The 27,256-nt window shown below is 38.8% G+C and overlaps 1 protein-coding gene across 1 annotated transcript in view; it reads right to left on the bottom strand.

The window, feature by feature from the left end:
- The window catches only part of KCNH8 (potassium voltage-gated channel subfamily H member 8), a 406,798-nt gene that overhangs the window by 21,309 nt on the left and 358,233 nt on the right, over positions 1-27,256 (bottom strand). The window contains exons 12-15 of the mRNA XM_001369648.3: positions 14,154-14,192; positions 9,583-9,938; positions 5,122-5,228; positions 2,587-2,663 (exon numbers count right to left, since the gene is read on the bottom strand). Of these exons, the coding sequence (XP_001369685.1) occupies positions 2,587-2,663; positions 5,122-5,228; positions 9,583-9,938; positions 14,154-14,192 (579 nt within the window). The remainder of the gene's footprint in view (positions 1-2,586; positions 2,664-5,121; positions 5,229-9,582; positions 9,939-14,153; positions 14,193-27,256) is intronic.

Raw genomic sequence — 27,256 nt, 5'->3', positions numbered from 1 at the left:
TGAATTGAAATAACAGAAGCAAGGATGTAAGGCTATTATTTTCAAAGATGGGTCACCTTTAGGCATGACAAGACCATAAACTTTTAGAGGATGCTGGAAGAAATGTGAGTTCAGAGTGGATCAGTGTATATTTCCCTTGGCACAATGTGTTTTCATGCTTTCTTTAGGTCTTCTGTGTGTCTTAATGCATTATTTAAAGGGTGAGGGCTAATTGCAAATTGAATTAGGTATAAATAATGGAGCACTAAAGAAATCATATTTTTGCCAGGTTGATAAAGTGATTCTGGGGCAGAGAGAGAAAACTGGCTCCCTCATCATTTTTATCACCTACTGCTCTTTAAATGTATGACAAAATTAAGGGATTTATTCAATTTCACTGGGAAAGTGATGATCAAATAGAGAAATAGTGTAGGGGAAATGTTTGTTTTTTTTATTCAAGTGGATTTCAGCTTATAGCATCTGTCACTGGACCATATTTTCAGTTAAACAACAACAACAACAGAGAGCATATTAATTTACATCCCCCAACTCTGAAAAGAAAGTACTTTCTTCTTCCAGGACACAAAGGAGTGAGCAAGTGCATTTCTTTCCCAAAGAATCATGAACACTAATGCCTTTTCAATATTTTTCTTTTGTTAAGGTCACTAAATGATCTTTATTTAGTATGGCAATTTCAGGTGAAGGAAAAAGATTCATCTGCCCTTAGTGGGAAAGTAGCACTGAGAAATATATCAAAGTAGAGGAGGCTATGAAGTATAATGGAAAAGAAAATGTACAGGAGTGATCAAGAGAATGAATTGCTGCTAACTAACCATCTGTGAAGTTTCATGGCTTTCGTCTTTACATAGCTTATAGGTCTGTTATGAGTAAAGGGATTTATAACAATTAGAGTACTAAAGGAATAGGAGAAGTTATTTTAGTATTCTTTAGCTGAAGTCAATGTACTGTTAATGATCAATACTCCACACCAAGCCCCATTCATATTATTTAACTTCAGGTATAAAGTATATAGCCAAATCTCAGGCATTCAAGGATTAATAACATAAATTATTGTCTTGTGCTTCTTGTAGACAAATTTCTGTGCTGTTTAATTACTAATTATATATTATATTTGCTGTTAGGTGATACAAAGGATGAGTTCCTGGACCCAGAGTCAGAAAGACCTGAGTTAGGATTCTACCTCTGAGACTTAACTGCTCTGTGACCCTGGGCAAGTCACTTGACCTCTGCCTGCCTCAGTTTCCTCATCTTTAAAGTGAAGATAATTATAATAATAGCACTAGCATCCCAGGGTTCTTGTAAGGCCCCAAAATGAGATAATATTTATAAAGTGCTTGACAAATTTAAAAGTATCAAATAAATGCTATTATTGTTATTAGAAAGTCAGCTATTCTTATTAGCAAGATTGTGTGTATTATATTCATCTCAGTGCTTTCCTATATATTATATAGGATGTAGGCATTCTCATCTATATATGTGTGTATGTATAAAATAGTTTGATTTTCAGTGTATTTGTAATCTTATTAATGTAGATACCGAGCCCAATGATATAGCTTATCATCCATACTTGCCTGCCCATCCTGCATGAATCTCATCCTCATTTGCTTGTAAATCCTCCATGGGATACTCAGCATACTGGGAGACCTTCCTCTAGCCCATGGGAACCTCCTTACTTTTTTTTTTGTATTGTAGGCTTCTTTTTTTGATGAAATATATGAATCTCTTTTCAGAATAACGTATTTAAATGAATAAAATAAAATATGTAGGGCCACAAACAATACTTGATTATATTGAAATAACATCGTCAACACCTTAAAAAACTTTACAACGCCCACATTAAGAACCCCTGCTCTATAGCTCTTGGCATTTCATGGATACAGTGAAAAAAGGGATAGTTTGCTTTCAGGAAAAGCACTACCTTCTCCCTCGCCATATTCTGGTAGTGTTGGTTTATATACTACTATCCAAGTAGACTTTCTCATTTGCCTCATACACTTAATAGTTATGTGACTACAGGTAAATTACTTAATCTCTCTCATCTGTAAAATGGAGATAATAATATCATCTAATTCTATGTTACTGAGAAAGTTGAATGAGGTAAGATATAAAATTCTTTACAAACATTCATTTTTAAATAAATACTGTCAATTATTATTATTATTATTAATATGTAACAACTGCTCATGCCTATCATCATTTTTTTAATGGCCTTTAGGTAACCTTCAGCATTAATGTTCCATGATTCACAGGATTCTGGAACGGTTTGCCATTTCCTTCTCCAGAACATTTTTACAGACAAGGAAACTGAGATAAACAGGGTTTTAAGTGACTTGCCTAAGGTCTCACACCTAGTAAATATCTGAGACCCGATGTGAATTCAGGTCTTCCTACTCCATGCCAGAACTCCATCTCATTGCCTGAACTTTGCCATAGATTTCTTAAAACGTTTTATTTGTTTTAGACTTCTTAAAATTCAGCTGGACTAGAAGATACACATTGACACTCACAGCACCAATTAAATATCAAAACACCCTGGATATGACCAATAACTCCCATTGTCATGAGCATTGTCATGAGTCTCCTTACCTCACTATTCAGCTTACTTATCTGCTGTCTGGTTTCCTCTGCTTTGATAAATAGAACTGCTGCTCCCAGCTCGGGGTCTGCAAGTGACACACACATGGCAAATGAATCCATTAGAAACAGGCTCACATGCTCAGATTTAGGTGATTTAACTCAGGGAAGGAAATTGGAGGAATTCTGACCTTTTGTCTTGATGTCAGTGTGTGTGTGTGTGTGTGTGTGTGTGTGTGTGTGTGTGTGTGTGTTGAGGAAGAGGAAGGGTTCATCCAACTTGGACTATTAAACACTTATGGCAAAGTCTGAGGTCATCATCATCATAGGATATTGATCTAGGGCTGAAAGAGATCCCAGAGGTCAGCTAATCGAGTACCCTCATTTTAGAGATGAAGAAAACAAGGCTCAGGAAGATGAAGTGATTTGCCCATGATTGCACAGGTTTTAAGTGTCAGAGACAGGTCTTGAACCAAGGAGCCTGACTTGAGAGCCATTGTTTTTTCTCTCATGCCAAAAGTCTACTCTCTCTGGTGCCTAGCACATTGCTGACAATCACTGTGTGGAAAATGAAACGAAGTAGTTTGACTTGGTGAAAAATTAACCTCTGACTTGTGTTTGTTGAAATAACTTTTTTGGGGTGGGGGCAGGATTCAGAACTGTGATTTCATTGTGGAAGAAACCCTTAGTGAGGGGACTCCTCTCCTAAGGAAGATAATAACTGATTAAAAAAATACCTTTACCTTCTGTCTTAGTATGAATTCCAAAGAAGACCTAGGCAATAGCAAACTTTCCCAGGGTCACACAGCTAGGGACCATCAAATTACAGCCTTAGAACATTGTCTTGGGCAATAAGAAATGACTTGCTCAAGGTCATGCAGACAGGATGTGGCAGAGGTGAATATGAACCCAGGTCTTGATGATGTTGACATTGGCTCTCTGTCACTGTTTCACACTGCTGTCCCACTATGGTATTAATTCCAGTATATAGAAGCATGCATGGCTAAGACCCATTGGGGCACCACCATTTTTCCTTTTGCAACAAATACATTTTATCCCATTTTACATGTATCTTTCTTAAGGGGGAAACCACCATGCACCTTAAGGAAGAAACATCTCTTGCATCCTCTTATGCTTTTCTAACAATGCTTTTCATGAGACTATATTTTTTTCTTCTATTAGCTACTCAAAGGTTCGGGACTCTGAAAACGGCAGTCTTGGGAACAGTGGTGTCCCCAGACTACTGGTCCTGCTTCTATCTCAGCCCTCATAGCCATCATTTAGGAAAGCATCTCCTATGGATGAGGGGCTGCCATATTTAGTAGGTAAGCTAGCTTGGTGGAGGTAGAAAGGCATCTTTGTGATAGAGGAGACATCACATGCCAAGCAAAGTCATAATACCACCACCAACAACTTGACTACCATTTTCTGTCAGACCCTGATGGAGAGAGAGCTCAGGATCCTAAACCTAAGAGCCTTGCTACCAGTCTATGGTTCTCAGCCATCATCCTGGGAAGCAACCCCTGGGGAAATGCAGCCTGGCAACTGCTCCTGTTTTTGTATCTATCCCCTGTGCCTAGTACAATGGCCAGCATATAGATGACACTTCAATAAGTCTCATTCAATTCGGTTCACTTGAATTCTACATTGACTTCCATGAAATCATTGCTACAGTTGATGCTAAATAAACAATTTCGGTTGACTTATTGTCCACCTAATGTCTTGCAGGGTCCACTCAGTTATCCTTATATCAAGGTAAATTTTGGTAGGATGCTTTCCTGTTATCTTATCACATGGATCTGTCCATGTTTGGGGGCATTAGGAAGACTGCTTTAGCTTGGCAGTTTTCCCAAGATAATTTCAATAGTAATCATTGCATTTTCCAAAAAGATTGAATTGGACCTGGAGTGGCTTGGAGTCCTTTACATTGGACGAAGAGAATAGGAAGGGAAGACCAGGTGTTATGCCTGGTAGTTGGCACAATTTTGCTCCAAATTATACATGTTCAACACTTAATCATTGCTCTTCCTTAAGCAGATGCAGAAAATCTATTTTTTAGCCCTTATTAAAGCTACCAGCTTCTAGCTATTTGTTGACAGAGCCTCTTTCTACAGGCAAAAGCACAAGGATTGGCATGGCCAAGCTCACTTAAGTCCTTCCTGAAGTAGGTTAGCTCCTATTAAACTCCAATTAAATGAGCTGTCACCAAATAAACTGCAGAGGAAACCTACACTCCTACACTGTCTGGCCAGCACGCTATTTCCTCTGTGTAATGTTGTTTTTACAGATTAGATTTGTCTTTAAAACAGGAAAACAGGGTTATGAGCTGATAAATGGCAGGCATTTGTGCCTCCTGGAAACTGCAGGCATCATCTGTTAAGTAACAAGGGCCATGGAAGCATGGGAAAGGCAAAAGGGAGACCAAAGACTTCATCAGTTCGTAATTCTGGCCAGTTTTTCATGACCCTCAGAATCACTTAACAACAGGAGGAGGTGAAGCTACAAAGAATGGTCTCTCCTTGCAAAAGGACCAGGCAGAAGGCTCACCTGCTATGGGAGGGGTTACTCGGCGATCCTGCCTTGTTTGTTCAGAACCAAAATCAAAAGTCTGGTTTTCCTCATTAGTTATTCCATCTTCTGTTCCATCCACAATCCTGTTTAAAAATAAAAAGAGAATACATTTGGACATGTTCTCAAACAAGCAGGGCTTGCTATCAAAGTACTCAGTATTCATAAAAGGCAGCACAAAAGGGGAGATGGGTAGGTGGCTCAGTGGATTGTAAACCAGGCTGGGAGCAGGGAGGTCTTGAGTTTGAATGTGACCTCAGATACTTCCTAGCTGTGAGACTCTGACCAAGTCACTTAACCTCCTAGCTTTTGCTACTCTTCTGCCTTGGAACAAATACACAGTATTGATTCTGAGACAGAAGGAAAGGATTTTTTTTAAAGGAAGAATTTAGTTTTTTTTAAATAGTGAATAGATATGCCACTACTCTCATTTGAAAAAAGAGGCAACCTGGTTTAGCAGATTAAAAGGCTGGACTTGGAGTCAGGAAAACCTGTGTTCAAATCCAGCCTCTGACATATAGAAATTAAAGGATTATAGATTCAGAATAGGCAGAGACCTTAGACATTATGTAGTTCAACACTCTCAATTTCCAGACGGGGAGACAGAGGCTGAGAGAGATCATAGAGAATTGGAAAGGACGTGGAGGCCATCTAATCCCAAACTCTCACTGAATAGATGAAGAAATTGAAGCAAAGAAGGTTGTGTGATTGTTCAAAATTATTGTAATACCAGGATTTGAAATTGGTCTCCTGATTCCAAATCTAGCACTCTTTCCACAGCTGCACCATGCTAGCTGAGTAGTCATTGGCTAGTCTCTGAACTTCATTGCCTACAGGCAAATTTATGATTATTAATATAAAACAAGTTGCCAATTTTCATTGGTGAGGAAATTTCCAATTTGGGAGCTCCTTACAACTGAAGAAATAACAGGGCCAGATACTCCTACAACTACAAAAAGTCGACAGATGTGACAAGGAAATCACTTTTAAAAGTCTGATATATATTAATTTAAGGTCACCAAGGAATTCAGCTATGTAATTCCTAAATGAAAACTCAAGTCAGCCGTCAACCTTTTATAGAGTTTAATTACAGACAGTTTAATTACAGACAGGAGAAAGAAAGGAATTAGAGATAGAGAGAGAGAGGGAGACAAGGACTTCTGATTCCACACTTTGGGAACTTCTGGTGTGAGAACGTTTTCCACCAAGGTTTATTTTAACTTCTGGTTTAAGAAAGTTGGCTTTAGCTCAGAAACATTCTAAGGAGCTTGCCCATGATCACACTTCTAGTTGATGCCTAAAGGAGATCTTGAACCCAGGTCTTCCTGGCTCTATATTTAGCACTCCATCTATTATACTACACATTATATCGATATATCTACAGCCACTCATCTTCCACCTTGGAATCAATTACTGTGTATTGGTTCCAAGGCAGAAGAGAGTTGAGGGCTAGGCAATAGGGTTAAGTGACTTGCCCAGGGTCACACAGTCAGAAAGTGATTGAGGTTAGATTTGAACCTAGAACTTCCTGTCTCTAGGCATGGCTCTCAATACATTATATATATATATAATATATATGTATATATACATGCATATATAAATAAATATATATAAATATAAATATATTTACATAAACAGTAGAAGTGAAAATTTAGAATTCAATTTTAGAATCACAAAGTCATTACAAATTCCACCCAGAAGTTTAAATGGCAACACTCTACTCACCTGAGAGCTGATTTTTCCCTCTAATGCAACATCCCAGGAATCCACCCAATGGCCCCCCTTCTGGCTTCTGGAAGTTCTTAAAGTTTTAAGTAGCAAGATTGGAGTTAATGTTTCCTGTGCTTTCTGACCATTGTGTTGCTACTCTAAACTGAGTTACTTTGTCTATCTTTGCTATTGATCTTATTTTCCTCTGCCATGTTAATAATGAGTTACTATCTTAGGTGAGCACTCCCCGCCCCTAGGAGCTCAGGGGACATGTGAAGAAGAGCAGAGACCATGATGGTCTTGCCCCCTCGGTTTCTGACCATTATCTCAGTGGCTGCACAAAGCAAGACCCCCTTCTTTGGGGGAGGTTGCTGATGGATCATTTCGATTAAAATTAGTTAGCTAGGTATCCACTTGGTAGACTTTTGAGCAACACTGGAAACAATGTAGGTGCTTGGGTTCTTAAATATATTATGGTTTATAAATATATTGGTTCTAAGGCAGAAGAGTGGTAAGGTCTAGGCAATGAAGGTTAAGTGACTTGCTCAGGGTCACACAGCTAGGAGGTGTCTGAGACAAAATTTGAACTCAAGACCTCTAGTCTCTAGGTCTGGCTCTTCATCCACTGATACAACTAACTGTCCCCAGGCATTGCTTTTTAAAAATACTGTTCTCACCATCACATTTTTCAACTCATCATTTTGTCTAGTACAGGCAGGAGAAAAGAATTCAAATCATTTTTAGGGCAATGCTGAGTTATCTCAATGGAATGACTTGGGCTGGAGTCAATCTATTTGATGCCAAGGTTCAATACTCCAGTAGATCTCATATTCTCTCCCTGCTGTAGTTCTCACCCCAGTTGTCCATGATAGAAGCACTCAATCAATGGCTATTGACGTACCGGCGCTCAGACAGAGCTGAGGAGTCCTAGGATAAGCTATCTATGGCTCATTCCACCCCCATCAAGCACTTCTCTTTCCCTTCCCCCCACTGTCAATGATTTCTTCTCCCTTGTTCCTTGCTAGTGGATTACCTAATGCCCCTGTCATGAGGCTGAAGGCCACTTTCTCACAGTTCTTCTTGACTTGGAAATGGTATCTCTGTTTTGTATAGAAGCTTCTTCACTCGACCTTTCTTTGAAGACCTCCCCTGAAGGGGAACCCACCACATCTGTCAGCAGCTCACTCTACTTTGGGATGGCTCTCATCGTTGGGAAGCTTCTACCCATCACTCCTAGCTCTGCCCTCCAGGACGAAGCCAAACAAGTGAACTCCTCTTTCCACATGGAAACTCTTCAAATATTTGAAGACAGTTATTGCGCCTCTGCTGAGACTTCTCTTAACCAGCTCAAACATTTCCAGTTCCTTTTCCCAATGCCCACATGCTATGAATGGGGGGCCATTCATTGTCCTGTTTGTCTCCCCTGAACACATTCCAGCTAATTCTGCACCCTGAAATGTGGCACCCAGAACAGAACACAAACAGAATAGCTAACATTTCTTTGGGGCTTTAGTGTTTAAAAAATGCCTAGATCATCTCAACAACCCTGCAGGATAGGTGCTAAAATTCTCCCCATTTCATACATGAACAAATTGAGGCTGAGAGAGGTTGTCAGTGATCTGGGGTCACAACTAGTTAAGATCTGAGGAAAGACTTCAAGTCCAGCACGTTATCCACTATGCCATGTAGCTGGCTGCCTTTAGTACATCACTAGATGTTTTCTGACCAGATCAGAGAAAGGTTGAACTATCTACCCCCTTCTTATTCCTGGAATCTATTCTACTTAAAAATAAAGTCCCTTATTTTCTGCCTTTATATTTTATGTGTTCATATTTATATGTATGTATATATAAGCATTATAACATGGTGTTAGTCTTAATTAAAAGCATATATACATATATTTATAATCTTTACCTTCTGTCTTAGAATCAATACTGTGTTTTGGTTCCAAGGTAGAAGAGTAGTAAGGGCTAGGCAATGGGGATGAAGTGACTTGCCCAGGGTCACACAGCTAGGATGTATCTGAGGTCAGATTTGAACCCAGGACCCCCCATCTCTAGGCCTGGATCTCCATCCACTGTTCTCCCCAGTTGCTGCCTGCTCATATATTTTTTTGCTGAACACGATTAGGGAAAAACCCATATACATTCATATATGTGCACCCCTTTCAATTACATGAGTAAATTGGATACATGCATAGGAATAGATTGAATGAAAACCATGGGCAACTTCCAACATCCTTCAGTAGTTTAAATGTCCTGCCCCCTAAACTTTTTGTAATGGTAGCCAACAAGGAATATCCACCAAACAATGAGACTATCACTGACGTTTCTTATATTCACTTAGCCTTTGGGGAAGAGTGTGATGGGTTCTTGGGTAAGTCTACTTGTGGTTCTGTAGTGAAGAAGTTGGAAAAGGGGATCTTCATCATTCACAGGCTTTAAAGCCAGAAGAACTTAGAGATTTTCTGGTCGAACTCTCTGAGCTTACCAATGAGAACCAGAGAGAGGAAGCTTAGCCAAAGCCACACGCCTACTTAGTAGAAGAGCTAAAATCCCACCCGGGTCCCCCAATGCCAAATAAAATACCCCAAAGTCCAGTAGGCGTGATTCTGTAACTGGTTAAGAAACAGCAATGAAAGGAACTAGAGGCTGAATTCCTTATCGTCTCGGCAACTACTCAAACCATGGGGAGTTATTGGTCCTAAGAGGAAAAGGAAGACAAGATTACCTTGGACTGAGATCAGGGGGTCCTGTAGTAGTAAGTGTGGAAAGGTGCAGCTTCAGGTTTTTCTCCTTTCTTTTGCTGTGTAAATGGAGATCAGTTTCCTGCTTGTTTCTTGGAGGGTTGGAGCCACAGACTCTGATAGGTGAGTGGAAGGGCATGGTTCCTGAGGCTAACTGCTTTAAGCTTATGCCCAGATAGCTTTTATTGCTTCCAAATTTCTTGATGCTTGAGGATGGGGTGCCTCTGGTGTTGATGGGGGAGAGAGAGGCCATCTCCTCTTCTTCTCCTTCTTCATCTTCTTCATCTTCCACTATTGATGGGAGCCTCCTGTTGATGCTGCCATTTCCCTTGGGCTCTGTCTAAATTAGTGAATAATACAGATTAAACAAGAAAGTAAAGTGTTCTGCAGAGGTACATTGTTCATGCTAATTTCCCAGTGGAACAAAATCAAACCCCTTAGAGGTTTATTTCCCATTAAAATTAATATCATTTGGGAGCCTACTGTTATTTATCTGGGAGCTTAGTGCCTGGAGGATGTCCACATCAAAGACCCATCTGATCTTCATCCAGTTTCTTCTCTTTGCATTCTTGCTGCCAAGAGAATTGGTTTCCCCCTTGCCTTAGTTTTGCCCTAATTCTTTAAAGTTTCCTTGTGAGGGTGCTTGTTGCCAGACTCATCTCTTGATTCTGATTGCTTAGTTTCCGTAATTCCTTTGCAAAACTCTTGCAGGGCCCCCCATTTTAAAGGACTATTATGGTATTCTAGAGTGGGGGTTCTTAACCAGTCACCTATGACTATGTTTAAAAATATTTTGGTAACTAATTTCGATAGAATTGGTTTCATTTGCAATTCAATTTATTCATTTAAAAACATGATTTTGGGGAAGTATTTCCACCAGCTGCCAGTCTAGTCCAGCTTCACTAGACTAGCAAAGGGGGCCCATTAGCAAATGAATGACAATGTTAGGTTTACAGCTGTCAGGGAGATTAAAGTGAGGCTTAAGGGAGAGGACAGGAGGCACAGCAGAACGGACTGTTATTCCAGAAACACCTGAACTAGGATCTGAGCTCTGATGGATGCCACAGTGTGGGAGAGGAAGAAATGGGAACAACAACCCTAAGAACATCTGTTCATAGCTTAAGATGAGAATACTTCACACATAGGCCCAGTTCACAGAGGCAATTGCTGAGGTGGAGTTGATACAAATGGTGGCAAGAGAGGGAAGGGTGTTACTACCCAATACTGGTGTAGCTATAATTACTTGTATGGTTTCTGCCTTTTTTCTTGGCCCAAGACTCGATGCTTGGCCTTGGGGGAAAATCACTTTACTGTCCTGAGCTTTTGTTTCCTTTAATATTAAACGAAACGTTAGTACTTTTGCCACCCTGGAGATAGAATTTTGAGAAAACCATTTTGTAAACCTTTCAATAGGACTTGTTATTTTGATGACCATCGTTTGACCTTATATTTACTCTACTTTTTAGTTTTTACTAAGGAGAGCACCATCTAATTCTTCTTGCTTGCCAGAGAAATTATAAAGATATCTGATAAAGGGAAGAGGGAGAGAAAGGAAAAGAAAAATAATTTTATTGTATAATTGAAAATGTTACCCTAAAAAAAGAAATACATTTCCCAGGACCCCACTGACTTCCTGTCATTACATACTTCCTGTAGATAGGGGATATTAGGTGGGGATGTGGAAGGTCCCACCTCTTTATTTCCTGTCCCAAGCTTGGTGGTGGTAAGGCGGGCATTTGAACTGGCTGATTTTCCATGGGAACATGGTCTTTATTTTGTGTCTTCTTTATTCCTTGATTTCTAATGATCATTAGTAAATCTCTTAAAATATAATATTTTTATTATTGAAATTTAATTTTAGCTTTTACATTATATAGCACCTACTATATTTCAGGGGCATCTAGATGGCTCAATGGATAAAGGACCAGTCCTTGAATCAGGAAGAGCAATCTTTCTGATTTTGAATCTGGCCTCTGACACTTATTAACTGTGGGACACTGGGCCAGTCACTTAAGTCTGTTTGCCTCATTTGTAAAATGAGATGGAGGAAAAAAATGGCAACCCACTCCAATTTTTTGCTAAGAAAATCCTAAAAGTGGTCACAAAGAGTTGGACATGATTGAAATGACCAAACAATAGCAAACCAAATTCTATAAAATATAGATATATTTTATTATTTATTATATATAATAACTATATTATTATCTAATTTCATCCTCATTATCAATTCTGAGAGATTATAATTCCCCTGTTTTGGGAGAAAATGAAGGCAAACAGGTTAAGAGACTTGCTCAGGGTCACACAACTACTATGGGTCTGAAGCCATATTTGAATTTCAAGTCTTCCTATCTTCAAGCCCAGCCCGCCATCCATATCTGTCTCCAATAGATTCTATGCATACAGAATCATAGGTATAGAGTTGAGAGGGAGATTAAATGTCATCTATTCTCACTTCTTCATTTTATAAATGATATAACTGAGGCCCAGAGAAATTAAGTGATTGAATCAAAGTTGCATAGCTATTTTGTGGCAGGACCAGATTTTGAACCTTGGATCTCTGACTCTGAGTTCACTGTACTCTCCCATCTGAAAACATGTTGAACAATCTGGAAGAGTGAATTAAACCTTCAATATTATCTTTATTTTTTGTGGGTACTAAAAATGAGAATTGCTCAATGAGATTTTACCCATGTCTCCTCTCTGACACATACTGCTTTGGTGGCCCCGAGTCACTTACTTAGTTTCTCTATATTTTGGATGGCTCTCAAGACTACACATTTCATCAAAGATGCTGAATTGAGTTGGTGCAGGGAATTTCCTCACTAGCATATTCCCTCAACCTACAGAGGTCCCAAGGTCTATTTCTACCAAGGAAAAAAACCATCCTTAGAGCCTGCCATTAAGGTTTTTTACATAGGCAAAACTGAAGCCTTCTATAATGGTGGGATGAAAGGGAAGGAGTTAGTTGAATATTTTAATGTAACAAACAAACAAATAAATCTAAATTAAAAAACAAAACCCAAAATAAAACAAATCGTTCATGGTGGTGATTACCTCTCTTTCAATTTTAATGTTTGATATGAATGAATGAATAAACAAAAACATTTATTAGGCACATAAATTGTATGCCAGGCACCATGATGTATATCTGTCTCCATTCTTGGGTCATTGTGAGAAAATCTCTCTATAACTCTTTTAGCACTAAGGAAATGCCAGCTTTCACTTGGGTTATGCTATTTAATTGGATCACCTGTGTGGAATGTATAAGGATTGTTGGACTAAGGTCACCCACTCAACAAGAAGATAGACTTGCTCAAAACAAAATCTCTGGGAAATATTTCTATGAAACAAGGTATTTTTGAAAAAGGAAGACTGCCAGCTAGATGGTATTTAACCAGCTTCAATTATATTTTTCCCCTCAATCCAGTTGTTTCTTATATCTTGGATCTGTGAGGTCCTCATCATCAGACTTTCCTCTAGCAAGGCAGATCTCAGCTAGCCAAAACTTACATAAATCTTGGTTAAACTAGGTAAATAAATAGTTAAAAAGTTAAATAAATTTAAAGCTTGTAAGAGGCTTAGAGAAGTGAACCAACTTGCTGAGAGTCACCCAACAAGCAAGAGTGAGAGGGGGGATTTGAGTGTAGTTCTTACCAATTCCTGCACTATCCACGATGGAATACTGCACAGTGAGTCATGGCTATCTCTTTTTTGTTGTAGTTTGATACAATTTGATAACTTCACTCACGATATAGACTAGTCAAAGGAGATCACGAAACCAATTTTCTTTTAGAGATACTCAGATGGTGCCATGGTTTGGGATTGTTAGAAGATATCTGGGTTATTGATTTGAAGAAATTGACACATATTTCTGAGACTATGATCCTATTTCTGAAAAATGTAAGAATCAACAAAAACTGTTCTCACTTGCATTATACAAGAATGACAACAACAAAATACTTTTTGCATAGACTCCACGGGATGCAATTTTTGATTTATCAGACCCTGGATCATGAGTCAGTGCAAATCTTATGGGAAAGTGTGATTGAAAAGGCCAGGAGAGTCAGAATGTTCAAGAGAATGATGGTGGCCTTTAGATACCATGAGGTTGTGGACAAAAAGGGAGACTCAGAAGTCAGAAGATCTGAGTTGGCTCTGGCACCTGCTATTTAGAAAACAGAGAACCTCTCTAAGCCTTAGGCAACCCTCTAAGTCACCGATAATCTGTGTTTATGGAAGAAGTTCTCACACTGGTGAGATTGCAGGTCTTTGACGGATTCATGGTGGTTCTTGTTCCGTAATATCAAGAACCCTCATTCAGAAACCTGAAGAGATGCATTCAAGTCCTGGCTTTGTCACCTTTGTGTAAAGTCATTTCATCACCTGGAATTTTCTTATTGGAAATGAATATTGTGATGTTTGCTCAGTTTACCTACCAAACCACTGAAAAAATGACCTTATAAACTTTAAAGCTCTATAGAAATATATGCAATGATAATTTCTCTCACATCAATTTTGTCAATAAAAATGCATTTTTTATTACATGCAGACATACCTGCGAGAGTGTGGATTTGTTTGACAGCCTTGATATGACCTGCAGGAACAAAGAACAGAAAACCAAAGGGTCACTGATAGCATTAGCAAGAGGCTGGGGCCTGGAGAGACTACTGATTGGGGATGAGTTGTGGCTCTGTTTAGTAAATGGAATGCAAGGGAAGCATCTCTCCCATCCCTCACCTGATGAACGCAGAACAGAGAAGTCACTGAGTAGTGGCTAAGACATTCAGTTTGATAGAACTTTGCATTTATAACTATGCTATCTGCCTGACACAGGGGAGATAAAGACAAAAGAGAAATGTTTTCTGCTCTCAAGAACTTTACCTTTTACTTACACACATATAAGTAAATGCAAAGTGTTGTTCAGTCATGTCTGACTCTTGACCCTATTTGAAGCTTTCTTGGCAAAGATAATGGAGTGGTTTGCCATTTCCATCTCCAGATCATTTGACAGATGAGGAAACTGAGGCTAACAGGACTAAATGACTCGTCCAGGGTCACACAGCTAATCAGTGTCTGATGCCAGATATAAACTTGGGGTTTCCTGACTCCAGGCCTTGTGCTCTATCCACTTTGCCACCTAGTTGCCCAAATGCAAAATAAATGTGAATTAAAAACAAAATGCTTTTCCTGAGAGAAGGGACAAATGACTGGGTTGGGGGGGGGTAAGAATAGGATTTATACAGGAAGTGACTCCTGAGCTAAGCCTTGAATGAAGTGGAAGTCAGGAGGGAATATTTTCCTGGCATGAATCCTGGCCTTATGCAGAGCCATAGGGATGAGAGATGAAACAATACATCCAAGCTCTGTAAAGTCAAGAAACTGGCAGATGGAAGAGCAAGTAGGCTAGTTTAGCTGAAACATGGGATGTGTGATGGAGAGTAATGTGCAGTGAAGGAGAGCCATTTGTAATAAATCAGGAAATGCCATAGAAAGTCAGGCTTTGACTATTAAATGGAGGAGTGGGTGTTCTATACTAGAGTTAATTTGGAGCCGCTGGAGCTTATCCATTATGGGGAGTACATGGGCATCCCTGTGCTCTAGGGAGAGTGGTTTGCCAGCTCAGTGGAAGATGGATTAGCAATTAAAAGGGAGGCAGGGAGACTCATTAGAGGATATGACAAACATCCTGGTTAGAAGTGATGAGAACCTGAGCTCAGGTATTGGCTGTGGGGGCGAGGGAAAGAAATGGATTGGATAGAAGCTGTATTGGAGGTAGACTAGGTAAGACATAGGAATTGTTTGTGAGACAGGGTGTGGGTATGGGTAGAGGGAGAGTCAAGGTGCCAGGACTGAGAATCCAGTACTTTGAAGAATGTCACTGATCTTAATGAAAAAAAGGAAAGATAGGAGAAGAAGAATTTTGGAAAATGATTCAGTTTTCCCAGATTGAGATTGAGATACAGCAGAGGTGTCAAACACATCCCAGTCCCAGTCCTGAATGGTCCCAAATCAGTCTAAAATGTAATTAGGAAATTATCAAAATATGTAAAAAAAATCAGACTACAGATGCTTTCTCAGGCAATATGGAGTCCACTGGTTTAGTGGTCCTTGCTTTTATTTGGGTTTGACACCACTGCTTTATTGACAGGATAGCCAGGGGGATATACTGGGGCAGTAAGGTCATGCAGTTGATAGAATGCCAGGCCTGGAGTCATGAAGAGTCAACTTCTTGGGTTAAATTTGGTCTTAGACACTAGCTGTGTGACTCTAGGCAAGTCACTTAACCTTGTTTACTTCTGTTCCTCATGTAAAAATAAGCTGGAGAAGGAAATGGCACATCATTCTAGTATCTAAGAAAACTAGAAAAATTAAAAAATCTAGTATCCAAGGAAACCCCAAATGGGGTCATGAAGATATGACTGAAATGACAGAACAACAACTACATCCTGGTGGAAATGGTCAAAAGTAGTTATTTAAGTATTTTAATGTAACAACTTTAAATAAAAATAAAATGGTGGTACAGGAAGAGAGATAAGGGCTGGGAGTCATCTGCATGGAGATAATAACTGAATGGTGGGGAGCTTACGTGATGACTATGTGAGAGAATATTGACAGAATGCAGAAGAGGGCTTAGGACCGAGCCTTGGAAGACACCCACAGTTAGTTGGTCAGTCAATCCATAAGGGTCTCATAAGGACCTACTATATACCAGGTACTGTGCTAAGCTCAGTTAGACTGTGGCATGGATAGAGATCCAGCAAAAGAACAGAAGTGGTCACACTGAGAACCAAGAAGAGAAAAAAATCACCCCAAACCCAGAGAAGACAAAGTACATAGTGAAGAAGATCAGCAATGGCAAATGCTATAGAAAAGTCAAGAAGGATACTGAGAAAAGACAGTGGGATCTGGCAATGTTGGAGAAATCGGTTTCAGATGAGTGATAAAGTTAGAAGTCTAACTATAAAGGGATGAGTAGTGAAAGAAGGGCAAGAACGTTGAGGTGCTGAGGACCTGAATGTGAAAGGGAAGAGAGAAAGTAGGATGGGAACTTATAGGGTTAAGCATATATATATATATATTTAAGGCTAAGGGAGTCTGATTTTGTGTAGGCAACTGAAAGGGAACTTAAAGATAGGGAAATATTTAAATAGGAAAGAGGGTAGACAGCTATGCCCTTCTTCTGGACTGTTGACATCCATGTTCCCAAATGATTTCTTCTAAGGCAGCTGCAGAGAAGGAGCCCCAACCAGCATTTGGATCATTATTCTGCAGCAGGGACCTTAAAGATGAAAACAGTGGCCCTTGTGACTGGAGGGAAGAGATTGGTCGTGTGCCCAGCTGGTTCCAAAGGGCTTTACAGACAACAGATATTTAATAAATGTTTTCTTGATTGAATCTTTGTTCTCCTTCTCTTCCCATTTTCCTTTTTCCTTCAATGTCCTTTGTCTTACTTTTTCATATTGTTTTTCTATTAACTGATTTATCTTCCAAATTTTATTAATCAACATCTACAAAAATTTGAAAAATAAACAAAATGCTAAGCTGTGGGATCTAGTTTTGTCTTTAAAAATCTATTTCTCCCTTCTCCAACTTTCTTAAGATTTGAGGAAAATATTAACATATATCTTTGTTCATCTTGTTTATTATTACAGCCTTTGACTGTAAATAGAATCGTAGATCTGGGGGTTTAAGGGACCTCCAATGTCTTCCCTCTCTCCCTTCCTTCCTTCCTTCCTTCCTTCCTTCCTTCCTTCCTTCCTTCCTTCCTTCCTTCCTTCCTTCCTTCCTTCCTTCCTTCCTTCCTTCCTTCCTTCCTTCCTTCCTTCCTTCCTTCCTTCCTTCCTTCCCTCCCTCTCTCCTTCCCTCCCTCCCTCCCTCCCTCCCTCCCTCCCTCCCTCCCTCCCTCCTTCCTTCCTTCCTTCCTTCCTTCCTTCCTTCCTTCCTTCCTTCCTTCCTTCCTTCCTTCCTTCCTTCCTTCCTCCCTCCCTCCCTCCCTCCCTCCTTCCTTCCTTCCTTCCTTCCTTCCTTCCTTCCTTCCTTCCTTCCTTCCTTCCTTCCCTCCCTCCCTCCCTCCCTCCCTCCCTCCCTCCCTCCCTCCTTCCTTCCTTCCTTCCTTCCTTCCTTCCTTCCTTCCTTCCTTCCTTCCTTCCTTCCTTCCTTCCTTCCTTCCTTCCTTCCTTCCTTCCTTCCTTCCTTCCTTCCTTCCTTCCTTCCTTCCTTCCTTCCTTCCTTCCTTCCTTCCTTCCTTCCTTCCCTCCCTCCCTCCTTCCCTCCCTCCTTCCCTCCTTCCTTCCTCCCTTCCTTCCTCCCTCCCTCCCTTCCTCCCTTCCTTCCTTCCTTCCTTCCTCCCTCCCTCCCTCCCTCCCTCCCTCCCTTCCTTCCTTCCTTCCTTCCTTCCCTCCTTCCTTCCTTCCTTCCTTCCTTCCTTCCTTCCTTCCTTCCTTCCTTCCTTCCTTCCTTCCTTCCTTCCTTCCTTCCTTCCTTCCTTCCTTCCTTCCTTCCTTCCTTCCTTCCTTCCTTCCTTCCTTCCTTCCTTCCTTCCTTCCTTCCTTTGTCTATGATCTATAAACAAAGAGCTTCTGTCTCCAGACCCAGAGCTCTTTGCACCAGTCCCATGGGAGACAAAGCCTATGTCTTTTCTTTGAATGACAATTCTGTATAGCAACCTGCAACCAGTGCACTGAGGAGCTTAATAAACACACCAGCTTGAGGCTTCAGGGCAGTTTAAACCCCACCATCTTACTGTAGAGGATGTATTAAAAATGAAAAAAAAAGAATAAATAAAAATCATCCTTTGAACATATAGTGAGAAGCTTTGGAAATAATGACATATCTTGGAAAGAGGCTTCAGGTCACATCTAAATTACTTTTTGCCTGAATGTGCTTCTTTTATTTTCAAGTGGTGATAAAATAGTACAAAATTAGCATCATCTTACTTAAATTAAAAAAAAAATAAAAAGAAAGACTCCTAGAGGAAAAAAAAAGTCTGCCTAGTGAGACAGACTGAGATTCTGTAATTATGTCAACCTCTCCCTGTTTTTCTAGTTGATTAGGGAAATCGTTCTGTTATTATTTATACCAATGTAAGCCTCATTATTGCTGTGCAAATATGCTTCATCAATGTTTAATTTTATCGGAGCAGTCAACCCATTCTGCATCTGCTTTGCTGTCAGAATGCGCCTTAATCAGAAGCATTGTACACATACGTTTTGTAATAATTCCCCAAACAGTGACAAATAAAACAGCTGAATAATTAAAAATGTGAAAAATAAAACAAAATTAGAGTTCTGTTGCTACAACTGGATGCTTGATGGGCCTCTCAGTGAGACAGAGCTAGCCTGGCCTGGTCAAAAAGCCCTCCACCAGCATTTTAGCCCGTCGAACGTGAACTCCTGGAGCCCAAGTAGAGCTTCGTGTTTGTCTTCGTATCCTCGGCTAATATTGATGCCCAGGAGGGGCCCTTAATGAATACTTGTTGATGAATGGGCAGCCTCAACGGATGAACAGTGAAATGAGCAGAATGAAGAGTGAGTAAAGTGCCTTCTAAACCTTCAAGTTCTAGAGAAATAATAGCTGCCATTACAGCAACGACATTGTAAAGACAGACAATTTTGAAAGGTTTAGGAATACAGATCAATCCCATTATCACAAGATCATGCTAATGAAGCTTCTGCTAATAGGTGAGGGGCCAAAATGTGCAGAGTGAGATACATATGCTTACTATATAAATATTTGTATATACACATATCTACCTATCTATTCATTTATTTTTCTGCATGAATTTACTATTTCTGCCTCCCTCTTCCCCACCACCAATTGAATAATTAAATAAAAGAATGAAAATCCTAATAACAAGTGGGCTTAAAAATTTCTTATGAGGATTTCTTTTTCTTTTTCAGCTAAGCAAATGTTGGAGGGAGAGAAAATTAATGCCTTTTAATTAAAAAATGAATTTAAAAGAGAAAAAAAACCCAACATGCTTATTCAGTTAAATGGTGTTCAAGAAAAGCACTGGGCCAATCCCTGGGAGAATTTGAAAGATGGTTAGTACTAGCCTTCATGCCACTTTAAGAGTGTGCATGTGAGGATAAGGCTCACAGACATATTCAGTACTACATAATGAATAAAGTTCAACCATCCAATGATTCTCTTTCATTTAAATCCTCCTCTGATTCCTCAGAGGTATGGAAGAGTCTTTGAGTTCTGGAAAGCTGGGCCAATTGAATGCAAGTTCTACAACAGCTAGACGGAAAGCTATTGCCTATAAACCTACTTGGTCGAACCTCTGCCTTTGGTCTGATGGCCAGTCCTGCTCAAGAGGTTCATCACCTTTTGACTATAGGATGATGTTTTTAGATCACAGAAACTTTTGAAGTCCAAGTCATGGATTGGTTGTGACCTGGGTAATAGCAAACAGAACCCAAATGGATCAAACTGTAGATCCTTGAAGGGCATACTAATTGTAGTTCAGAAAAACCTAATGGAGATGCTAAGAAAGGTCCAAAATAGACCCAGTGAGTATCCATTGTGCTAGAACAGTGTGCTAGCAGTTGAGAGAAATAAACAGTTTAGATAATTAATCAATGGGAATTTAATAAGTGCCCACTATGTGCCAGGAACTTTGTTACACCCGGAGGACACAAAGAGAAAGATGAAACATTCTCTGCCTTCAAAGAGTTTCCAGTCCATCTGGGGAGATACTATGGATAAAAATAAAACATAAGTCTTACCAACATGCGACTTACAGTTTATACTCAAATTATCAGCATCATCATTATTCTATTGCTGTTCAGTTATTTCAGTTGTCTCTGACTCTTTGTGATCCCATTGTGGGTTTTCTTGGCAGAGATCCTGGTATGGCTTGCGTTATTCTTCTTCAGCTCATTTTATAGATGGGGAAACTGAGGCAGACAGTCTTAAATGACTTGTCTAGGATCACACAGCTAGTAAGTATCTGTGAACTCAAGAAGATGAGTCTTCCTGACTCCAGGTCTGGCATGCTATCCATTGGGCCACCTAGCTGCCCCACTGTTATTATCTTAAATGGATTAATAACATTTCCCTAAATTGTTCTTCTGTCAGAAGACCATTCAGTCATGTATTCACACATGTATACACATAAAGAAGATGAACTTTTAATTTTCCATGTTGCAGTTCTCTTTTTTCTCTGAGTAAAATATGACACTAAAAACTTATAAGGAAAGAGTAAATATAAGTGACCAAATATTCACACTTAAAACATATCCATGTTAGTTTGATCTTTTCTTCACGAGTTTGGGTTCAAAGCCACAGAATTTTGAACAAAACCTAGGAAGTGTTCTGGCAGGTAGCTAGCATAAGAGATAGTACACAGACCCAGAGTCAGAAAGACTTGAGTTCAAAACCTGTCTCAGATACTTAATAGCTGCATGACTCTGCATGAATCCCTTAATCTCTGTTTTGCTCAGTTTCCTCATCTGTAATATGAGTTGGAGAAGGAAATGGCAAACCACTCCAGTCTCTTTGCCAAGAAAACCCCAAATGGGGTCACCAAGTGTTGGACATGACTCAAACAACTGAACAACAACAAGATATGCCCTATTTCCTAGAGATGAGGCAAATTTAGGACACACTGAGAGAAAGAATTATTGATCAGTATATGATGACCTATATCAAGTTAGGAAGAAAAAAGGAAGGAAAAGAGAGATGATATCTTGCCCTGGATATGGAAATTTTTAAAGAACTCAGCCTGGTAGGGCTATTTCCGGAATCAATGGCTTGGGACAGATAATTGCAATTAATGTTAATGGGATTTGTACAGTTCCTAGCCCTCACATGGAGCTGAGATTCGATGTCCCCCAGTGCCCTGGTTTTGCTCCCAGGAAAATGCCCCTTCTCTAGCTTGTAAAATCAGCTACTGAGTAATTGTGGCAAAGGACAATGGCGAATTTGACAAGATTTTCCAGTTGCATGCTGAGGATTTGTGCTTCCAAAGCAGGTCTATTGAGAGAGGCATTCAATTTGATGCAAGGGACTTGAGCAACAATGCTCCCTCATGCCCTGTTAAAGTTAATGCCCAGCGCTTAATCTGCTGCTAGAAAACCCTTAACCAATTATGTGCCCTAAGCAAAACACAGCACCAGTGTCGATTCGGAATATGGCACCAGGAGATAACAAAGTGGAGAATTTTGGGGTTGGGCGATCTGAAGTCAGTCAACCTCTTGCCTCTAACTCTGTCAGGCTGTGTGACCTTGGACAAGTCACCTTGAACCTCCATTTCTCTCAGGACATGTTTCTTTTCCCTTCCGACTGGGTTATTGAGAAGAAAGTGTTCCATAGACCTTTGAGCAAGACCTATCCTAACATGAGGTATTTGTGGCAAAATGGGGAGAGCACTGGATTTTCAGGCAGGAAGATTGGGGTTCAAATTCTCCTTTGGACATTTACTACTCATGGGATATTGGGACGAGTCATGGCTCTGGAATCAGGGAATCAGGGTTCAAATTCTCCTTCTTACCCTCACTACCTGGATGACCCAAGAAAGTAATTTTTTGCCTCTCTGGGATTCAGTTTCCTCATCTGTAAAATGAGGGACAGCATGGTATGTGGGAACATATACCAGTTATGGAAGACCTAGGTTAGTTAGATCATGTTCCTGTTCCTTAGTACTTGTGTGCCCTTTGGCAAATCTCTTAACTCTTCATGGCCTTAACATTCTCATCTGTAAAATGAGGGGATCAGAATAGTTGCTTTATAAAGTCCCTTCCACTTTTTAAATTTTTGATTCCATGAAACTCTCTTATACTGGGCAAGAAGTCACTTTCCTTCTTGCCACCTCAGTTTCCTCACCTGTAACATGGGCAGAGTAATAACAACTGGTTCATGGGGATGAAGTAGTGTATAGAAAGTGAATTGTGCTCTTTAAAGGACTGTGTAGCTGTGAGCAATGATGGTGCCATAATCATGATACCTCTACTTTGCAATAGGACCCATTTGTTAACTTTCTCCACAATTCTTGGTTGTGTTAGGAAGTGATAGCACTGATCCAGCCTCCTCACTAAGCAACATCCTTTAGAAATAATTATTTTATTAATAATTATTTTAATAACAACAATAATACTTATTAAATGATATATACCTATTGACAATATGTTCATGATAACATAAACTATATTATATAATCTAATACATCATATGTATTAATTATTATATAAGTAATGTTTCAACAATAATCTTTTATTGCTGTTGAGTTGTTTTTAGTTGTGTCTCAACTTTCTTGACCCTATTTGAGGTATTCTTGGCAAAGATACTGGAATATTTTGCTATTTCTTTTCCAGCTCATTTTCTAGATAAAGAAATGGATGCAAACCAATTGCCCAAGGTCACACAGTTAATAAGAAAGTATCTGAGAAATATTTGAACGGGTGAGGATGATTTGAACCGAGGAAGATGAGTCTAATCGACTCCTCACCCAGAATTCTATCTATGGTGCCATGTCTATTATAACAGACATATAAATATATAATGCACTATGATATATATCCATTATAACACATATAATATGAGCAATACAATAATATATTAAATATTAAGTAATATTTTACATAATGTATTACAATATACTTATAGCAATAATTACTACTACAAATTATTAAAATTACTACTAAATAATACAATAATTTAAATAATTATTTTAAAATTACATCTAAAATAACAATAATTTCAATAATAATAATGATTAAATTACTATTAAAATAACAATAATTTCAATAATTAATAATTATTTTAAAATTACTACTAAAATAACACAATAATTTAAATAATTAATTCTTTTAAAATTACTACTAAAATACAATAATTTCAATAATTAATAATTATTTTAAAATTACTACTAAAATAACAATAATTTTAACCATTAATAATTATATTGAAATTACCACTAAAATAGAAATAATTTTAATAATTAATAATTTTAAAATAAACAACTTGTTTTAATGATAATTACTGCAGTGGATTGCTTTAGACATGTTTTCTAAGACAGCTTGGCTTCTTTGCAGAGATAGGGGCTTATGCACAGAGCAGCACACTTTTTTTGATCATTGCTTAGTTTTGCCAAATTGTTTTTTTATTTCTTTTTTATTTCTTTGTTATAAGGAGTTGCTTTCTTGGAAGGAGAAGGAGAAAGAATACATTTGGGAAATGATGTAAAACCCAAAGATAGCACTAAACATTTATTTAATAATGTGTCTTCTATTTAGCATCAAAGGACCTCATTTTGTTGTTAGAGAAACAAAAATAACCTGTAAATGAAAATGCATTCTGTAAGCAATGATCTTTTTATTTTTTTAAAAGCCGAAACATTCTAGGTTGCTGCTATTAAAGCATGTGTGTCTGTATACAGTTGCAAGCCATGTTACCAGATTTAATATTTGATTAGACTGGAAGCTCCAGCTAAGCTCTCATACAGCTTTGGAATTAGGCAAGGGTTATAGTTTTAAAGCTAGAGATCTGAGTTCAAATTCCAACCCTGATACTCATTACCCATGTAACTTGGGTAAGTCACTTCACATAACTACATCCTGTTTTTCTCATCTCTAAAGTGAGGGAGTAGTACAAGAAGTCTCAACAATAAGAAATATGACAGCTACAATTTATATACTCCTTTAAACATACACATATCTCTTTAAGATTTGCAAAGTGCTTTACATATGTTAATTTATTTGGTGTTCACCTTTAAATCTGGGAGGTAGGTGTTGTTATTATCCCCATTTCACAGATGAAGAAACTGAGCCACAGTGAGGTTAAGTGACTTGTTCAGGATCAGTATCTGAAGCAGAATTTAACTTAGGCATTTCTTACTTAAAGTCCAGCTAGTTGTCTTGACTTCAAGGGTCTCTTCTAATTCTAAATACAAAATCCCATATTTGAATCACAAAACTTTGATTTATTGATTTTAAAACCAATTTGATTTGATTTTGATTTGAGGAATTAGCATCACAGACAAGACTATTTCTTGATGATGGATAAGCCATGAGTGACATCTGTTTAACTGAAAAGGGGTTTCCTCTTAGTAGGACTGAGCAGGATTTTTATGAAGAGGGACTTAGATATACTTCCTTTGAATAAATAGAAGAGTTCTTGAAATTTTACGTGAAATAATTTACAAGTTCAATTTTTTTCTACGCATTTACCAAGCAGAAATGCATCTAAATTAATTATGAGGGATGGTGGTGGTAGGACAGAGCCAAGATGACAGAATAATAGGAGCTTTTTTTTCACTTTTCTTCTCTAAAAAGTCTAGAAAATGCCTCAGATTGAATCCCGCAAGGAAAATTTAGAAAATGTCTCAGTGAGTCACCTCTTCAACCAACTTGGCATGGGGAGATATACAAGGAGGACTGCAGATACTAGGAAGTGGATTAGGACTGGAGCTCGCCCACAGATCATGCCCATGCTCATGAAGAGGCTATACACCAGGGCAAGAGAAGGTCCCTGATCTGCCCAGGGGCAGCACCAGACCCACCCAATGGCCCTGTAATGGGAATAGGTGCTAATTGGAAGTCTTGTTGCCCATCACCAAGTTCTATGTCACAGGGTGGTGTTCCCAGGTAGGGAAGGCTCTTAGTAGTGTGATGAGAAAGAAGGAAGTTTAGCTCAGGTGCAGTCAGCAGCTCGAAGCCTTAAATTCTGCCTCTCTGAACACAGAACTTTCTACTTGGCTGATAGAGGCTCAGTCCAGCAGCCATCTCCTCTTACCTGGACTCAAATGTAGGTCAAAAATTTGCAGAGCTCAGCCCAAGGGGACAGCAATCAGACTTTGTCCTAAACAGATACCTTAAGGATTATTGGAAGCTTGCAGGCCTTCTAGCTTGTCCCTGAGATCCTGGAACAATACAATACTCAATAACCCAAGAAATCCACAGCAGGACTAGCCCAGAAAAAGGACTGGAGATTTTTAGTCCAGAAGTGCTGCAGAACACAGTCCTAACTTCATGACTGAAGGCAAGAAGTAAGCTGGAAGACTGGTCAATCAAAAAAGAACCCCAACGTAAAGAACAATTATGGTAGCAGATGTACTCAAAACAAAAATGCAGAAGAAGAGAATACCTCTAAAATATCTAGAAGCAAAATCTCAGAGAACATAGCTTAGGCACAAACTCAACTAGAATTCTTAGAAGAGATGAAACAAGAATTAAAAAATATTTTAAGTGCTTTTATAAATGGAAAAAGAGTGCTTCAGGCAAAATTTTGGAAAGAAATGAGAGCTATGGAACAGAGAATTGGAAAAGGCCTTAACAGTTTGATATAAGGGTTTCAAAATCTGCCCAAACAATAAACTTCCAGGGAATCAGAAAGGGCCAAATAGAAATCATGGAATTCCATGAAACAACAAGAAATATTAAAACAAAACTAAAAGGCTGGAAAAAAGAAGAAAATATAAGGCAACACAGAAAAAGCAATGGATTTATAAAAATAGAGATAAAAATTAAGAAATATTGGATTATCTGAATACCATGACCAATAAAAGAGCTTGGGCACCCTATTTCAAGAAAATTTAAAAGAAAACTTCCTAGATATTTTAGAATCAGAGAGCTGAGTAGAAATAGAAAGAATTTAACTGGTCACCTCCCGAAACTCCAAATAGAAGACTCCCAGGAATGTCATAGTCAAAGTCCAGAGTTTCCAAATCAAATAATATGTTACAAATAGCCAGGAAGAAAGAATTCAAGTACCGAAGAAATCACAATCATGATTGCACATGATTTAGTAGCTACTACTATAAAGGACTAAAAAAGTTAGAATACAAGTGGCAGAGGATATGAGCTTGTAGCCAAGAATATCTGAAACACTGAGAATAATGCTACAAAGCTTAAAATAGACTTTTAATGAAATAGAGGACTTCCAAGAATTTCTGATGAAAAGACCAGAGCTAGGTAGAAACTCTGTATTTTAAATACAGGAGTGAAGAGAAGCAAAGTGGTAAACATAAGTGAATAATGATAAAGAATAATTATCTTACATTAAAATATGGGGAGATGATACATGTGTACCCTCACAACCTTATTATCATCACTGAATTCCAACAGGGAGTTCAATGATGATCTTAAGAAAAAAGTGGAAAGAGAAGAGACACTCACTGTGTGGGTGGGAGTGGGAAAGAGGGAAAAGTAAGTTAGGGAAATTGTAATTAGGTACACAGACATTTATACAAACTAGAAGAGGATTTGGGGTGGGGAAGAGTTGTCACTTGAACACTATTCAACTGAACTTGTTAAAAGAAGGAAGCATACATTTAGATATAGCTGGGTAAAGAAATCTATTTTACTCAACGGGAAAACAGTAGGGAAAAGAGAGAAAAGGAGGAGGGGGAATTTGAGGGAGGGCAGATTAAAGGAAGGATTAGTCCTAAGCAAAATAAACTAAGAATACACAGAAATATTTATAGCTTTTTTGGGGTGGCAAAGAATGGGAATTTGAGTGGGGTCATAAATGGAGAAATTAAAATCTCAAAGAAGAGTTTGAAATGTATAAACCAAAATATTAATATACTTAGTGCTAAGAGGATCTGGGAACTATTACTCTGCCAGCAAAATGCAGTGATATAGATTGTGGGCCATATGTCCTGCTTTTGGGGATCTCATTCTTCTTGGGAGGCAAAAAATGTGCTCTTAATGAGGA

The sequence above is a fragment of the Monodelphis domestica genome, chromosome 5, assembly GCF_027887165.1.
Source record: "Monodelphis domestica isolate mMonDom1 chromosome 5, mMonDom1.pri, whole genome shotgun sequence".
NCBI lineage: Eukaryota > Metazoa > Chordata > Mammalia > Didelphimorphia > Didelphidae > Monodelphis > Monodelphis domestica.
The sequence above is the reverse complement of the archived record's forward strand: the minus strand, read 5'-3'. Positions and strand labels throughout refer to the sequence as shown.